Below are 18,460 nucleotides of genomic sequence, written 5' to 3'. Positions count from 1 at the left end.
TACCATATATGATACTAGATTTGTATAGTATAGTTAATAAACAATAAGCTGCTTGGAGAAAGAAGGAAGTCCCTGGGGAATAAAAAAGATTATTTTTCATCCTAAAAAAGCAGTGTGTGAACAGTAATCTTTTTTTTTTTTTACATCTTTATTGGAGTATAATTGCTTTACAATGGTGTGTTAGCAGTAATCTTTTTAATTGGAAGTGTTTAGTGTTGATGTGTTTTAAAATCATAACTGTGCTATTGTGAAGCTAGATAACAGAGAACTGGGGTCTAGCCTTTTTAAGACTTTTTTTTTTAATAGATCTTTATTGGAGTATAATTCCTTCACAATACTGTGTTATTTTCTATTGCACAACAAAGCGAATCAGCCATATGGATACACACGTCCCCATATCCCCTCCCTCTTGAGCCTCCCTCCCATCTTCCCTATCCCACCCCTCTAGGTCATCTCAAAGCACCGAGCTGATCTCCCTGTGCCATGATGCTGCTTCCCACCAGCCAACTATTTTATATTCGGTAGTGTATATATGTTGATGCTACTTTCACTTCTCCCCAGCTTTGCCCTCCCACCCCATGTCATCAAGTCCATTCTCTATGTCTACCTCTTTATTCCTGCCCTGCAACTAGGTTCATCAGTACCTTTTTTTTTAGACTCCATATATATGCATTAGCATACGGTATTTGTTTTACTCTTTCTGACTTACTTCACTCTGTATGACACTCTAGGTCCATCCACCTCACTACAAATAACTCAATTTCTTTTTTATGGCTGAGTAATATTCCATTGTATACATGTGCCACATCTTCTTTATCCATTCATCTGTCGATGGACACTTCGGTTGCTTCCATGTCCTGGCTATTTAAATAGAGCTGCAGTGAACATTGTGGTACATGACTCTTTTTGAATTATGGTTTTCTCAGGGTATATGCTCAGTAGTGGGATTTCTGGGCATATGATAGTACTATTTTTAGTTTTTTAAGGAACCTCCATACTGTTTTCCATAGTGGTTATATCAATTTATATTCCCACCAACAGCGTAGGAGGGTTCCCATTTCACCACACCCTTTCCAGCATTTATTGTTTCTAGCTTTTTTGATAATGGCCATTCTGACCAGCATGAGGTGATACCTCATTGTAGTTTTGAGTTGCATTTCTCTAATAATTAGTGTTATTGAGCATCTTTTCACGTGCCTCTTGGCCATCTGTATGTCTTCCATGGCGAAATGTCTATTTAGGTCTTCTGCCCATTTTTTAACTGGGTTGTTTTGTTTTTTTGATATTGAGTTCCATGAACTGTTTGTATATTTTGGAGGTTAATCCTTTGTCTGTTGTTTCATTTGCAAATATTTTCTCCCATTCTGAGGGTTGTCTTTTGGTCTTATTTATGGTTTTCTTTGCTGTGCAAAAGCTCTTAAGTTTAATAAGTCCCATTTGTTTATTTTTGTTTTTATTTCTGTTACTCTAGGAGGTGGGTCAAGAAAGACCTTGCTGTGGTTTATGTCAAAGAGTGTTTTTCCTTTCCTCTAAAGGTTTTATAGTGTCTGGTCTTACATTTAAGTGTTTACTCCATTTGGAGTTTATTTTTGTGTATGGTGTTAGGTAGTGTTCTAATTTCATTCTCTAACATGTAGCTGTCTAGTTTTCCCAACACCACTTATTAAAGAGGCTGTCATTTCTCCATTGTATGTTCTTGCCTCCTTTGTCGTAAATTAGGTGCCCACATGTGCATGGGTTTATTTCTGGGTATTCTGTCCTGTACCATTGATTTGTATTTCTGTTTTTGTGCCAGTACCACACTGTAGCTGATGACTGTAGCTTTGTGGTATAGTTTGAAGTTGGGGAGCCTGATTCCTCCAACTCTGTTTTTCTTTCTCAGGATTGCTTTGGCTGTTTGGGGCCTTTTGTGTTTCCATACGAATTGTAAGATTTTGTTCTAATTCTGTGAAGAATGCCATTGGTAGTTTGCTAGGGACTGCACTGAATCCGTAGATTGCTTTAGGTAGTATAGTCATTTTCACAATACTGATTCTTCCAATCCAAGAACATGGTATATTTCTCCATCTGTTTATGTCATCTTTCATTTTTTTCATCAGTGTTTTATAGTTTTCTGAGTACAAGTCTTTTTTTTTTTTTTTTTTTTTGCTGCAGTATGTGGGCCTCTCACTGTTGTGGCCTCTCCCGTTGTGGAGCACAGGCTCCGGACGTGCAGTCTCAGTGGCCATGGCTCATGGGCCTAGCCGCTCCGCAGCACGTGGGATCCTCCCGGACTGGGGCACGAACCCGCATTCCCTGCATCGGCAGGCGGACTCTCAACCACTGCGCCACCAGGGAAGCCCAGTACAAGTCTTTTGACTCTTGAGGCAGGTTTATTCCTAGGTATTTTATTCTTTTTGTTGCAGTGGTAAATGGGAGTGTTTCCTTAATTTCTCTTTCTGATTTTTTGGTGTTGTTGTATAGGAATGCCAGAGATTTCTGTGCATTAATTTTGTATCCTGCAACCTTACCAAATTCACTGATTAGTTCTAGTAGTTTTCTGGTGGCATCTTTAGGATTTTCTGTGTATAGTATCATGTCATCGGCAAATAGTGACAGTTTTACTTCTTCTTTTCCAATTTGTATCCCTTTTATTTCTTTTTCTTCTCTGATTGCTGTGGCTAGAACTTCCAAAACTGTGTTGAATAAGAGTGGCGAGAGTGGACATCCTTGTCTTGTTCCTGATCCTAGTGGAAATGCTTTCAATTTTTCACCATTGAGTATGATGCTCACTGTGGGTTTGTCATATATGTTAAGGTAGGTTCCCGCTATGCCCATTTTCTGGAGAGTTTTTATCATAAATGGGTTTTGAATTTTGTCGAAAGCTTTTTCTGCATCTGTTGAGATGATCATATGGTTTTTATTCCTTAATTTGTTAATATGGGGTATCACATTGATTGATTTGCATATATTGAAGAATCCTTGCATTCCTGGGATAAATCCCACTTGATCATGGTGTATGATCCTTTTAATGTGTTGTTGGATTCTGTTGGCTAGTATTTTGTTGAGGATTTTTGCATCTGTATTCATCAGTGATATTGGTCTATAATTTTCTTTTTCTGTACTATCTTTGGTTTTGGTATCAGTGTGATGGTGGCTTCGTAGAATGAATTTGGGAGTGTTTCTCCCTCTGCAGTTTTCTGGAAGAGTTTGAGAAGAATAGGTGTTAAGCTCTTCTCTAAATGTTTGATAGAATTCGCCTGTGAAGCCATCTGGTCCTGGACTTTTGTTTGTTGGAAGATTTTTAATTACGGTTTCAATTTCATTACTTGTGATAGGTCTGTTTATATTTTCTAATTCTTCCTGGTTCAGTCTTGGAAAATTATACCTTTCCAAGAATTTGTCCATTTCTTCATGGTTGTCCATTTTATTGGCATATAGTTGTTTGTAGTAGTCTCTTATAATCCTTTGTATTTCTGCAGTGTCAGTTGTGATTTCTCCTTTTTCATTTCTAATTTTATTGATTTGTGTCCTCTCCCTTTTTTTCTTGATGAGTCTGGGTAAGAGTTTATCAATTTTGTTTATCTTCTCAAAGAACCAGCTTTTAGTTTTATTGATCTTTGCTATTGTTTTCTTCATTTCTATTTCATTTATTTCTGATCTTATCTTGATTTCTTTCCTTCTACTGACTTTGGGTTTTCTTTGTTCTTTATCTAGTTGTTTTAAGTGTAGGGTTAGATTGTTTATTTGGGATTTTCCTTGTTTCTTGAGGTGAGATTGGATTGCTATAAACTTCCTTCTTAAACTGCTTTTGCTGTGTCCCATAGGTTTGGGGTCATCATGTTTTCATTGTCATTTGTTTCTATGTATTTTTTTTACTTCTTCTTTGATTTCTTCAGTAATCTCTTGGTTATTTTTTAGCACACTGTTTAGCCTCCATGTATTTGTGTTTTTTACAGTTTTTTTCCTGTAATTGATTTACAGTCTCATAGCGTTGTGGTCAGAAAAGATGCTTGATACGATTTCAGTTTTCTTAAAGTTTCTGAGGCTTGATTTGTGACCCAAAATGTGATCTATCTTGGAGAATGTTGTATGTGCACTTGAGAAGAAAGTGTATTCTGCCACTTTGGGGTGGAATGTTCTATAAATGTCTGTTAGATCTATCTGGTCTATTGTGTCATTTAAAGCTTGTGTTTCCTTATTTGTTTGATGATCTGTCCACTGGTGTAAGTGGGGTGTTACAGTCCCCTACTATTATTGTGTTACTGTCGACTTCTCCTTTCATGGTTGTTAGTATTTGCCTTATGTATTGCGGTGCTTCTATGTTGGGTGCATAAACATTTATAAGTGTTATATCTTCTTGGATTGATCCTTTGATCATTATGTAGTGTCCCTCCCTATCTCTTGTAGCAGTCTATTTTAAAGTCTATTTTATCTGATATGAGTATTGCTACTCCAGCTTTCTTTTGATTTACATTTGCATGGAATATCTTTTTCCATCCCTTCACTTTCAGTCTGTTTGTGTCCCTAGGTCTGAAGTGGGTCTCTGTAGACAGCATATATATGGGTCTTGTTTTTGTATCCTTTCAGCCAGTCTGTGTCTTTTGGTTGGGGCATTTAATCCATTTACATTCAAGGTGATTATTGATATGTATGTTCCTATTACCATTTTCTAATTGTTTTGGGTTTGTTTTTGTGGGTCTTTTTCTTCTCTTGTGTTTCCCACTTAGAGAAGTTTCTTTAGCATTTGTTGTAAAGCTGGTTTGGTGGTGCTGAATTCTCTTAGCTTTTGTTTGTCTGAAAAGCTTTTGACTTCTCCATCAAATCTGCATGAGATCCTTGCTGGGTAGAGTAATCTTGGTTGTAGGTTTTTCTCTTTCATCACTTTAAGTATATCCTGCCACTCCCTTCTGGCCTGCAGAGTTTCCATTGAAAAATCAGCCGATTACCTTATGGGGATTCCTTTGTATGTTATTTTTTTGTTTTTCCCTTGCTGCTTTTAATATTTTTTCTTTGAATTTAATTATTGTTAGTTTGATTAATATGTGTCTTGGTGTGGTGTTCCTATATGGGACTCTCAGTGCTTCCTGGACTTGGGTGACTATTTCCTTTCCCATGTTAGGGGAGTTTTCCACTATAATCTCTTCAAATATTTTCTCAGACCCTTTCTTTTTCTCTTCTCCTTCTGGGACCCCTATAATTCGAATGTTGGTGCATTTAGTGTTGTCCCAGAGGTCTCTGAGATTGTCTTCAATTCTTCGCATTCATTTTTTAAAATTTTGCTCCTCGGAAGTTATTTCCACCATTTTGTCTTCCAGCTCACTTATTCGTTCTTCTGCCTCGGTTATTCTGTTATTGATTCCTTCTAGTGTACTTTTCATTTGTTATTGTGTTGTTCATCTCTGTTTATTTGTTCTTTAGTTCTTCTAGATCTTTGTTAAATATTTCTTGTATTTTCTCAATCTGTGCTTCCATTCTATTTCCGATATTCTGGATCATCTTTACTATCATTACTCTGAATTCTTTTCCAGGTAGATTTCCTATTTCCTTTTCATTTATTTGGTCTTGTAGGTTTTTGCCTTGCTCCTTCATCTGTGACATTTTTTTTTGCCATCTCTTTTTTTTTTTTTTTTTTTTTTTCAATGAGTGGAATTGTGTTCCTGTTTTACTGGTTGTTTGACCTGAGGCTTCCAGCACTGGAGTTTGTAGGTTATTGGATAGGGTTGGGTCTTGGTGCTGAGATGAGGAACTCTGTGAGACCTCACTCCAGTGAATATTCCTTGGGGTCTGAGGTTCTCTGTTAGTCCAGTGGTTCGGACTTGGAGCTCCCACCGCAGGAGCTTCCCCCCGAACACAGGCTCGCGAATCAAGATCCCACAAGGCAGGTGGGGTGGCAAAAAAAAAAAAAAGAGAGAGAGAGGCTTCCCTAGTGGTGCAGTGGCTAAGGATCCGCCTGCCAATGCAGGGGACACAGGTTTGAGCCCTGGTCCAGGAAGATCCCACATGCTGTGGAGCAACAAAGCCCGTGCACCACAACTACTGAGCCTGCGTTCTAGAGCCCATGAGCCACAACTCCTGAAGCCCACGGACCTAGAGCCCGTGCTCTGCAACAAGAGAAGCCACGACAATGAGAAGCCCACGCACCACAACGAACAGCAGCCCCCGCTCCCACAGCTAGAGAAAGCTCGCATGCAGCAACAAAGATCCAATGCAGCCAAAAGTAAATTTAAAAAGAGAGAGAAAAATAACAAAGTAAAAAATAAAATTAGACTGGTAAACTAACAGATATGTTAGAAAGAATGTGAAAATAAAAATATAGATGAATCAACAACCGGAAGGTACATCAGTACTACAATAGTAAGAAAGAGGAGGAAGGAAAGGGAAAAAGGGTGTGTGGGGGGTGCGGCCTTAGCTGTGGAGAGTGGGGCCTAAGCAAGGGTGAGGTTTGGGCAGTGGGCGGGGCCAATGCTCAGGACCCACAGGGCTGGAAAAGGTGCTGGGGGCTGTGGGGGATGGGGCTTAGGCTCAAGGAACAGAAGAGGCCCAGGCCTGCCCCCCAGCCTGGTCTCAGAGGGCAGGGGACCTCACCTGGGAACTAGCAGGCTTCCTGGGCTCAAGAGGGCAGGGCAAACGCCCTCCTCTCCTCTTCTGCTCTTCCAGTCTGGGGTCTGGGAGGGCCCCTCCCACCTGCCTCCCCTGATCTCCCCAGCCTCCGTCCTATGCCCCCAAGGACCCATGTGGCCTGGAGGGCAGGGGATCGGCCTGGGAGCTCAGCAGGCTCCCCTGGCCCAACTGCAAACTCCCTCTGCTCCTCTCCCGCTCCTCCTGGATGGCCCCTCCCACCTGCCACTCCTGATCTCCCCGGCCTCCTTCCTATGCCCCCAGGACCCACGCGGCCTAGGTGAGGCTTTAAATGGGGAAGGAAGCAGCTTGGGAGCTCAGTAGGCTCCCCTGCCCGAGTGGACCAGGTGATCGCCCTCTGCTCCTCTCCTGCTCTTCCCAGAGAGTCCCTCCCTCCTGCCTCTCCTGATCTCCCTGGCCTCAGGGGCGCTGATCTTGTTTGACCTCCACTTCTCCTCCCCGCTGGGTCCCCCTAGTCCTACCGGTTCATTTCAGGGTTCCTCCCATCTCCTTGGGGGTCAGAGTCCCCCACCAGCGGCCAGTAGATGCCCTAGTTGTGGGGAGATGCTAACTCCACATCTTCCCACACTACCATCTTGACTCCTTCCTCGACAGTTTTTAACTTCAGGTTCATAATTGGGTTAATTATATCCTTGTCAGAATTTCATATTGGTTTCTGCTTTGTGAAACTTTAAATGTGCCAAAACAAATATGAATCCCTTATAACTCAGCTGTAATTTATTTTATAGAAATATCAGGGAATTTGCTGGCGGTACAGTGGTTAGGACACAGTGCTTTCACTGCCGGGCTGGGGTTAAATCCCTGGTCGGGGAACTAAGATCCTGCAAGCGGCCGGCCAAAAAAAAGAAAGAAAGAAAGAAATACCGTATAAGTGTGAACTCACAGCTTCTTTCCTGTAGTTGAGTTTTCCCACTTGCAGAATAGTGATAGACCTCATTATACTCTGACTTCCTGACTCCAGCCTCCTTTCCTCCCCTACCCCTGCCCCTTTATTCAAGTGTAGCCCTGGTTGCATAATTAAAGTCAATAATGAGTCTAAAAAAGAATTTTCTTTAAAATTTTGTAATTCTTTTAATTCCTTGTTTTACCTTAGGGTAATCAGGATCTCCTTTGTTACCTAGAATTTTAGATCATGTTGACTTTATATGTATAAGTACAATAAGGTTACCTTGCTTAGCTTTCCTTTCTAGGTTGTGATATGAGTAGTATAAGCTTTCAGTATTTGAACATTTTGTAGTGCAACAGGTAGGATTATATAAATGACAAATATTGCTAATATCTTTATGTAGCATATCATTTCCCTTTTAAAAGATATGTCCTGGGTCTTCCCTGGTGGCGCAGTGGTTGAGAGTCCGCCTGCCAATGCAGGGGACACAGGTTCGTGCCCCGGTCTGGGAGGATCCCACATGCCGTGGAGCGGCTGGGCCCGTGAGCCATGGCCGCTGGGCCTGCGCGTCCGGAGCCTGTGCTCCGCAACAGGAGAGGCCACAACAGTGAGAGGCCCGCGTACCGCAAAAAAAAAAAAAAAAAAGATATGTCCTTTGTGAGAAAAGTGCTTTTCTCCCTTTTTATCTAGAAAAAATGTTTTAAGCTAGAGACACATCAGCTATCTATTTGATCACTACGACACATTGTCACACAAATAGCACTTGTAAGGATTTCCTGGAACTTGACAAAAGTAACTTAAAAAAAACAGAAAAAACCCGTCTCCAGAAATTAATAGAATCGTAATCGCCTTAGAAAGGGCATTTATTTTGTATTAACCATATCTGAAAAGCTACTCATAATGAGCTTTTTCTTGCTATAAGCATATTCTTAAAATATTTTGAACACAACATTATGAATGTATTTAATACCACTGAACTATATGCTTTAAAATGGGTAAGATGGTAAATTTTATGTTTGTGTATTTTACCACACACACAAAAAACCACACTGAAGTAATTTATAGTCCAGATGTGAGAGACAAGGTGTGGATAACTTTAGGACAGTATTAGCCATGTTGTGTAGATTTCTCTATGTCATGCTTTAAATTCTTTTATTTTACAACAATAATATTTCTTTGGGATAAAAAGTGTTCGTGATTCCTTCAGACTTATGTCGGACTTTCCCATGGGCGTTAGACATTTTGTGAGAATAAAATCTTGGGCAGGGAACGGGGCGTTGGAAGAATGGGCCAAGGAAGGAAGCAAAGCCTGCTTCTGTGTCCAAACAATAGTGTTTTCTTTGTGCAGGACTTCTTTAGAACCTTGAATATTCTTATAAGTATGTGGATTATAACATTTCCCAACTTATTTGACCCCTTAATCTATAACCAAACCATGCTATTTTAGTTTAACTTCCTTGTTTTATAGATGTGAAAGTTCTGATCTGGAGAAGTTGAATGACTTGCTTAAAGTTACCTAAGAGCAGAATAATGAGAAAACGTCAAAGGATATATATATATATATATATATATATATATATATATATATATATATATTAAACATAAATACAAGTTTTCTTTTTGTTGTTGTTTTGTTTTGTTTAATATTTATTTATTTATTTGGCTGCACCGGATCTTAGTTGCAGCACGTGGGATCTTTAGTTGCGGCATGTGAACTCTTATGCAGCACGTGGGATCTATTTCCCTGGCCGGGAATAGAACCCAGGCACCCCCACCCCTACCCCACCCCCACATTGGGAGTGTGGAGTCTTAGCCACTGGACCACCAGGGAAGTCCCATCAAAGGATATTAAGACTTGGAAAAACTGAATTCTGCCTGTTGCCCCTGCTAATATCAGCAAGAACATAAACAAGTTGTAGAATAACCATTATAATCCTTATGGAAACTTATTTTCATTAACATAATTACACATGAAATGGTTAGTTTCCAGTATTTATAGAAGGGTTGTCAAATGGTGGTGAATGAAGATTCAGATGGAAGATAGTGTCTATCATGTTCATTTCTATGTTCTTGGATGTTGGCAGATAAATTGGCCTCCTGGTTAAGCATGTTCTAGGGATAATTTTCCCTTCTCTAGGCAATGACCAGGTTTGCAAGTTCCAGTGTGTTGAACAGTACACTTATTTTTGCCTGTGTGTATGGATTGAGGAAATAATTTTTAAAAACCCATACATAATAAAAGGCATCGGTGCATGGTTAAAAAGGGGGAGAGGTACTTGTTATTTAAGTCAAAGAAGTGTTTAGCTTGAAAAACTCATGTGTATACAAGAATGTGTGTATAAATATTTACCAGAACATTGTAATAGTGAAAAATAGGAAACAAATGTCCATCACCTAAAGAAAGGAAACATTATGGCTTAGACACCCGCCAGCAAAATGAACAGCAGTAAAAAAGAATAAACTATAAACTAGATCCTCATGGAAAAATATCTTACTATGTTGAGGGAAAAGCAAAGTATAGAAGAATACATGCCATGTAACACTTTTTAAATAAAAGTTTAAAAACATGATAACAAAGCTACGTTGTTTATGGACACATAGAAAAGTATAAAAGTATGCAAGAGAATGATAAACACTAAATTCAGGGTAATCATTATTTTGGAGAGGAAAACAAAGGGGACTTCTTAAAGATCCAGAGTTGATACAACAATGTTTAGATTGGGCAAAGCTGGGTCATAAGTTTGTGCTGGGTATTTTCTATACTTTTAGTTGACTTGAATTTTTTAAAAAGAGTACAGACTTTAATCTCAAATAAGGTTACCACTTCTGCTTATACTGAATTCAGGGAAAGATTGGTATTGATACATGTTTCCATCAGTTTGTCTGTCTTTAAAATAGAAGGCAACATTATTAAGAGGGAAATAGAAAATATTAGAGTACCAGATTCTATAATTTGATATTTTCAGAAATTAATTATAATAATTTTCTTTCCAACTCATCTAGGATAACTGAGTTACTAATATTTCCTAAGTTTTAAAAATTTGTAATTTTAAATACTCTAGCAGTTAATTTTTAAATACTAGCTTCAAGTATTATGCTGGACACATAAGTTAACATTTCTGTTGCAACCCTGGTAAGATAGGAGTGCAGCAGGAAGAATGCAGTACTATGGTAATGACAGACTGCTTCCCTTCAGTGTGTCTTGAAAACGTGGAACACACCTTGTCTTTCTAAGTCTCACCCCTTTCTTTTTTTTAAAATTAATTAATTAATTTTTCAATTTTGGCTGTGTTGGGTCTTCGTTGCTGTGCGCCGGCTTTCTCTAGTTGCAGTGAGCGGGGGCTACTCTTCGTTGCGGTGCGCGGGCTTCTCATTGTCGTGGCTTCTCTTGTTGCAGAGCACGGGCTGTAGGCGCGCAGGCTTCAGTAGTTGTGGCACGTGTCTCACCCTTTCTTGATTTCTTCATTTTGTGCTATCATGTTGCCCTTCACCTTCCCTTCACTTTCAGTTTTGCTGGTAGTGAGTCTTCTAGCATTGTCTTCTGTCTCTGATGCTTAATTTGTCAAACATAAAGGCAGTCAGGATTTAGTGTACATCATAATTTCCTGGGGGACTTGTTAAAATTAGCACATTGTTAGGCTACACTGCAGAGTTTCTGATTCAGTAGGTCTGGTTGGAGCCTGAGAATTTGCATTTCTAATAAGTTTTCTTGTGATAATGGTGCTGCTGTGCCAGGATCTCATTTTTGAGAACTACTACTTATCTAGCTGTTCTTTCTTTGCAGTTCATTCATCTTAAAAGGAGGTTCAGCTTGCTTTCCTGGGCAACATAGTTTCTCAGACATTCTAACTTGTACATTTCTAGTATTTTTTTAGATTCAAACTAAAAAAGCATGATATGGTAGAACAAGTATAGTAGAACACCATGTCCTTACTCTAATTACTAATTACATGTTTTACTTGGGTTGGATACTTTGTATCTTTTTTTCTTTTTGCGGTATGTGGGCCTCTCACTGTTGTGGCCTCACCCGTTGTGGAGCACAGGCTCCGGATGTGCAGGCTCAGCGGCCATGGCTCACGGGTCCAGCCGCTCTGCGGCATGTGGGATCTTCCCATACCGGGGCACGAACCCGCGTCCCCTGCATCGGCAGGCGGACTCTCAACCACTGCACCACCAGGGAAGCCCCTGTATCTTTTTTAAAAAATAAAATTGGGGATTGGTCTAGATGATCTCTTCTGGTGTTGAATCATAATTTCTGCTTAAATCGTCTCATATCCTGATTATCACCACCTAAGATCCTTGATTTGTACAGCAAAATTTAGAACTATTAAAAATTGACTTTGGAGCCAATTTTCTGTGAAAGTAACTATAACCTCTCATTTCCCCATCTTGTTTCTCTCACCATATGCCATAGGGTAAAGACCAAAATGGTGAAACAAATCTGTATTCCATGCAATCTGTATTTTGCTTCATAATTGTTAAGACTGGGGAAAGAGGATTTTTAAAAATAGCTAATAGTAGCATTAATTTTTACCAACTAATGACCTATTTGAGTACTTAAGGATACAGTGAAAGGAAACTCTACATATCCCTTATAGGACCCCCTCCCCACAGAGCTAGGAAGTTTCCTTTCTTTCTTTCTTTCTTTCTTTCTTCTTCCCCCCCAACCCGCACCCTGCATTCCCTGCAGTGGAAGCGTGGAGTCTTAACCACTGGAGCACCAGGGAAGTCCCAGGAAGTTTCCTTTCTTTTTGCTATAGTTCTATGATACAGAAGTATCTGAGGCTCAGAGACTTTAGCATTCTGTTTTCTTTAATAGTGGTCCCTTTTAAAGAAGGGGTAATCCTTTGGAAAGTAGGTATTCTTAAGGAGTCATATAAGGCATTATAATCATTCCTCTGTATCTCTTCATTGGATTTCATATTCCTGAGCCAAAAAAGGTAGTAGTAGGAAATGTATTTAAAAGTTTGGCTAGAGAATGGACTTGAGGATACGGGGAGGGGGAAGGGTAAGCTGGGACAAAGTGAGAGAGTGGCATGGACATATATACACTACCAAATGTAAAATAGATAGCTAGTGGGAAGCAGCCGCATAGCACAGGGAGATCAGCTCGGTGCTCTGTGACCACCTAGAGGGGTGGGAAAGGGAGGGTGGGAGGGAGGGAGATGCAAGAGGGAAGAGATATGGGGACATATGTATATGTATAACTGATTCACTTTGTTATAAAGCAGAAACTAACACACCATTGTAAAGCAATTATACTCCAATAAAGATGTTAAAAAAAGTTTTAAAAAATAATAGATAAAATATAAAAGTTTGGGGACTTCCCTCGTGGTCCAGTGGTTAAGACTCCACGCTTCCACAGCAGGGGGCATGGGTTTGTTTGATCCCTGGTCAGGGAACTAAGATCCTGCATGCCATGGGGCACAGCCAAAAAAAAAATGTTTGTAGTGAATTAAACCTTACTTGAAAATAATTAAATTAATTGGTATAAGGTTTTGGGGCTGTTTGAACTAAGATAAGAAACACTTGGGAAAGTTGCAGAGAATCAAAATTGTTTATAACCCTTAATCTTTAAAAATAACAGTTCTGCTGTATACCTATAAACAAGGGGAGTGTACACCGTCAAAGAAAAAAAATTTAATTGAGAACTATTTAGTAATATCTAGTTTATTCCCAAAATAAGACCTTTATTTTAATTTTTTTAGATTTCAAAGAAAGATTATAAAATCTTTTTAGAAATTGAGGATTCTGTCAAAGTTCCCTCCTCCCTCTTTTTTCTAAATTTAATTATATATACTTTATTTCTCTATTGCTCTTTCTATAGAAAAGTTTTTCAATAAACAGGAAAATTCCTTGGTTTTGGGTTTTGTCTTAGCCCTACTCTCAATCCCAGTAATGTATAATTTGCTATATGATATACAAGACAAATCTGAATACTATTTCTTTTGGAATAAGAAGTCAGGGAAATTAATGTACAGGTATAGAGGCATATGATAAAGCCAGCTGTTAAACAAAAAATAGCCTGATGTGTTACGGTATTTTTTTCTGCCCAAGTGATCTGTCTAGATCAGTGCCTTTATTTAGTTTCAAGATTCATCTTTGTTTTGTTTTTGGCCACACCACTCGGCTTGCAGGATCTCAGTTCCTTGGGCCACGGCAGTGAAAGCCTGGAATTCTAATCACTAGGCCACCAGGGAACTCCCTTCAGTTTTCATCTTAATGCAGGCACATCAAATTTTGTAGCTTCTGTGTCTATTCAGTCTAACTGGCTTTTCACTGTTTTGAAATGAGATGGTCACAGCTTTTTTTTTTTTTTTTTTTTCGCGGTATGCGGGCCTCTCACTGTTGTGGCCTCTCCCGCTGCGGAGCACAGGCTCCGGACGCGCAGGCCCAGCGGCCATGGCCCACGGGCCCAGCCGCTCCGCGGCATACGGGATCCTCCCAGACCGGGGCACGAACCCGTATCCCCTGCATCGGCAAGCGGACTCTCAACCACCGCGCCACCAGGGAGGCCCTGGTCACAGCTTTTAATAGCTATTTTATTTTAATCCAAATTTATAGTCAGAACTGGTAAGTTATTTTTTTAATATAGATTTAATTAATTAATTTTTTATTTTTTGGCTGCATTGGGTCTTCCGTTGCTGTGCGCGGGCTTTCTCTGGTTGCGGCGAGCGGGGGCTATTCTTTGTTGTGGTGCGAGGGCTTCTCATTGTGGTGCCTTCTCTTGTGGCGGAGCACAGACTCCAGGCACGCAGTCTTCAGTAGTTGTGGCGCACGGGCGTAGTTGCTCCGCAGCATGTGGGATCTTCTCGGACCAGGGCTCGAACCCATGTCCCCTGCATCGGAAGGTGGATTCTTAACCACTGCGCCACCAGGGAAGCCCCTGGTAATTTATTTTTCAAATAGGCAATAAATACACTTGTTAAAAGGTATCAAAGGGGGCTTCCCTGGTGGCGCAGTGGTTGAGAGTCTGCCTGCCGATGCAGGGGACACGGGTTCGTGCCCTGGTCTGGGAAGATCCCACATGCCGCGGAGCGGCTGGGCCCGTGAGCCATGGCTGCTGAGCCTGCATGTCCGGAGCCTGTGCTCCGCAATGGGAGAGGCCACAACAGCGAGAGGCCCGCGTACCACAAAAAAAAAAAGGTATCAAAGGAATACATATAGTTCCTATTCTCACCCCCAAAACAGGCTTTCCTTCTGAAGGCAAATACTGTGAACTAGTTTCTTATGTATTCTTCAGAGATATTTTATGCATATACAAAGATGAATGGATATATGCTTTTTTAGTAGACAACTTTGATATATATTATATGCAATAAAATTCAACAATTTTAAGTATACAGTTTGAGTTTTAATAAATATATACACAGTTTTGTGGTCCCTATGAAAATCATGATATAGAATATTTCCGTAACCCCCCAAATTTTCCTCATGTTCCTTTGCACATCAATCCCCTCCAGCTCTCTCTAGCCCCTGAAACAATTGGTCTGCTTTCTGTCGCTATAAATTTACCTTTTCTAGAATGCATATCAATGGAATCATACAGAATATAGTCTTTTTATGTCTGACTGATTTCACTTAACATTATGCCTTTGAGATTCATCCATGAGTGCCTTGAACCAAGGAAGTGTTGAATGAGTATATTAATTGTTTATTAGCTTAAGTTTGGGTTAAGGTTTTTTTAATTAATTATATCATACTGGCTCATGAAGTGGACTGATGGATTTTTTTTTAATGGCTCATATTTTTTTCCTTTCAGTTTTATTGAGATGTAATTGACATACTATATATGTTTAAGATGTTCAGCATAATGATTTGACTTACATATATCATGAAATGATTACCATGGTAAGTTTAGTGAATATCCATCATCTCACAGATACAAAATAAAAGGTAAAGAAAAAAATTTTTTTCCTTGTAATGAGAACTCTTACGATTTATTCTCTTAACAACTTTCATGTATAACATACAGCAGTGTTGGGACTTCCCTGGTGGTCCAGTGGTAAAGAATTTGCCTTCCAATGCAGGGGATGCTGGTTCGATCCCTGGTTGGGGAACTAAGATCCCACATGCCGAGGGACAGCTAAGCCTGTGTGCCGCAACTATTGAGCCCACGTGTTCTGGAACCCACACGCCACAACTAGAGAGAGAAAAACCCTCATGCCACAACTAGAGAGAAGCCCACACACCACAATGAAGAGCCCAAGCGCTGCAACTAAGACCCGACGCAGCCAAAAATATAAATAAAATAAAATATTTTTTTAAATACAGCAGTGTTAATTATATTTATCATGATGTACATTTACATACCTAGTACTTATTTATCATATAACTGGAAATTTGTACCTTTTGACTAACTCACCACCTCCCCTCACCTCTGATAAACAAATCTGATCTCTTTTTCTATGAGTTTGTTTGTTTGTTTTTGAAGTATAGTTGACCCACAACACTATGTTAGTTTCTGGTGCACAACATAGTGATTTGATATTTCTGTACATTACAAAGTGATCACCATCTGATGAATCTTATATTCACTTAGATAAATGTTAGTCAGAAGTAGATTAACTTTTTGTTTCAAATCAAGCAAGCATTCTTAGTTATAATGACCTTTATTACAAACATTTGGGAATAGGAACTGTTCAGTAGGTTGTTTTTTGTTTGTTTTCCTCCTTGAGACGAGCAAGGAATGGAATCTCTGTTGTAGAGAAATACAAAATCACCAAATTGAGATACGAAAGAAAGTAAATATTGTTAAATCTTTATCTCAACCCCAGCCCTTTAAAAAACAAAACAGAACTTTATTTCTATATTTTATGCTCTGTCCTCCGAGCTTACAGATAGGATAAAACAGGATAATTGATGAACCCAAATGGCCGGTTGAATAAGTTAACTCAGAAGAAGGGACTTACAGAAATATCTATGTGTTGCAAGTTAAAAAGTTTACTTATGTAACTCATTAATAAGATTAGAGATAGTTTTTATTGTACTTTTAATAGATTTTACTGTTTTTACTGTCCTAGTTTTAACATATAATTAAAACTAGTCCTCCCTCAGAGCTTGTTTTTATCTCAAATACCAAGTCAAGGGGAAAGGGAATATAGTATGATTTCCTGCTTTGTGGTTTTTCAGGCATCCCCACCCAGTAACAAATCTCAAGTTTGTGGGTTCTTACGTTAAAATAGCTAAGAAGCTGGCATCTGGTTGTGGAGCATTACTACAAGTAGTTCCATCTCTGATTACAAAACTTTATGATGGGTTATATTCAGCCAGCCTTTGTAATATATCCTTTTTGTTTGTTTGTTTTTGTTTTGTTTGTTTGTTTTTTACGGTACGCGGGCCTCTCACTGTTGTGGCCTCTCCTGTTGCGGAGCACAGGCTCCGAACACGCAGGCTCAGCAGCCATGGCTCACGGGCCTAGCCGCTCTGCGGCATGTGGGATCTTCCCGGACCGGGGCATGAACCCGTGTCCCCTGCATTGGCAGGCGGACTCTCAACCACTGTGCCACCAGGGAAGCCCTGTAATATATCCTTTTTAAAGTTTTTTCTACTACCTTTGAAACCTTGGTAGTGGGTATGAACTGAAAAAATACCAGCATCTTGTTAGATGGTTCCGTGTACTTTGGAACATTTATGACTTAAAGAGTTTGTCTCAAGTATAACCTAATGGTTTTGAGGTACAAAAACCAGCCTATGGGGACTTCCTCTGGTGGTGCAGTGGGTAAGACTCCGCCTGCCAATTCAGGGGAAACGGGTTCCATCCCTGGTCCGGGAAGATCCCACATGCTGTGGAGCAACTAAGCCCGTGTGCCGCAAGTACTGAGCCTGCGCTCCAGAGACTGCGTGCCACAACTGTTGAAGCCTGCATGCCTAGAGCCCGTACTCCGCAGCAAGAGAAGCCACCACAGTGAGAAGCCCAGGCACTGCAATGAAAAGGAGCCCCCACTCACCACAACTAGAGAAAGCCTGCGCACAGCAACGAAGACCCACTGCAGCCAAAAAAATAAAATTAAATTAAATCTTAAAAAAAAAAAAAAGCCGTTGATCTTTTTTGAAAACTAATAAGTTTTTACTTAAAAACAGTTTTTGTGGTTCTTTAGTATGATACATGTTTACCTTCCTTATATTTAATACCTACTAAACTCCGAACAAAGCAAAAATGATTACTTTTATAAACATATATTTGCATTCAAGAATCCCAAATAATGAAATCCCAAGGATTTCATTAATCTACCCTTCTCTGACTTTGAAGGAGTGCTCCTAAAAGAGCTTTACTGGTGGGACAGAGAATGTTGGTAACAGTGACAATTTTATTAATGGATAAAAATTATATTTATGTTGAATACATTTCTTTTTTCTCTCCTTCTTAAGGAATTGAATGACCTGGCGCGGGACCCCCCAGCACAGTGTTCAGCAGGTCCCGTTGGAGATGATAGTAAGTATGTAAAAAGAATGATAGAGTGAAACATAAAACAGCATAACAGTCTGCCTCTGGGGAACTCTGGGACTGATAAATATACATCTCTTAAGGTTATTTTGTGTGAAGAGATAGTTATGCAGTAGGGAAGAGGCAGTATTTACCTTTACTTGCCCACGAAAGGTTCAGTTTTATGTGTATCCCATCATCTTCTGTACTGTTTATTACATTTTGAACCTCTTCTGCCAGACACTGTCTGTGTAGTTGTCCTGACTCCTTCTTATCTGTCCTTTGTCCCTTCTGGGTATTTACTTGAGTCAAAATATTCGAGCTTTTACCTACAGCAAGCTACTGTTCTTTCAGTAAGATAATACTAAAGATGATGGGGGGGATATGTGTGTGTATATGTATATGTGTATGTATGTATGTGGGTCTGTGTCTGTCTTTCTAGTGACTCATACTTGTGAAGACAGCTACAATTTATTTTTAATGTCCAGTTTATCTCCTTAATCCTGTCTAAAATAATCTATTGTACT

At 39.7% G+C, this 18,460-nt stretch overlaps 1 protein-coding gene across 5 annotated transcripts in view; it reads left to right on the top strand.

Annotated features, from left to right (window-relative positions):
- The window catches only part of UBE2D2 (ubiquitin conjugating enzyme E2 D2), a 59,880-nt gene that overhangs the window by 25,203 nt on the left and 16,217 nt on the right, over positions 1 to 18,460 (top strand). For 4 of the 5 annotated variants that reach the window (XM_082623621.1, XM_082623620.1, XM_082623619.1 and 1 more), the window contains one exon: positions 17,879 to 17,942. In XM_082623621.1, the coding sequence (XP_082479747.1) occupies positions 17,879 to 17,942 (64 nt within the window). Of the gene's footprint in view, positions 1 to 17,878; positions 17,947 to 18,460 lie in introns of those variants that run through there. The other variant, XM_082623622.1, reaches the window with a different exon arrangement.

This window comes from Mesoplodon mirus, assembly GCF_964341445.2.
Source record: "Mesoplodon mirus genome assembly, chromosome: 5".
Classification (NCBI taxonomy): domain Eukaryota; kingdom Metazoa; phylum Chordata; class Mammalia; order Artiodactyla; family Ziphiidae; genus Mesoplodon; species Mesoplodon mirus.
Note: the sequence above shows the minus strand (reverse complement) of the source record. Positions and strands in the feature narration are given on the sequence as shown.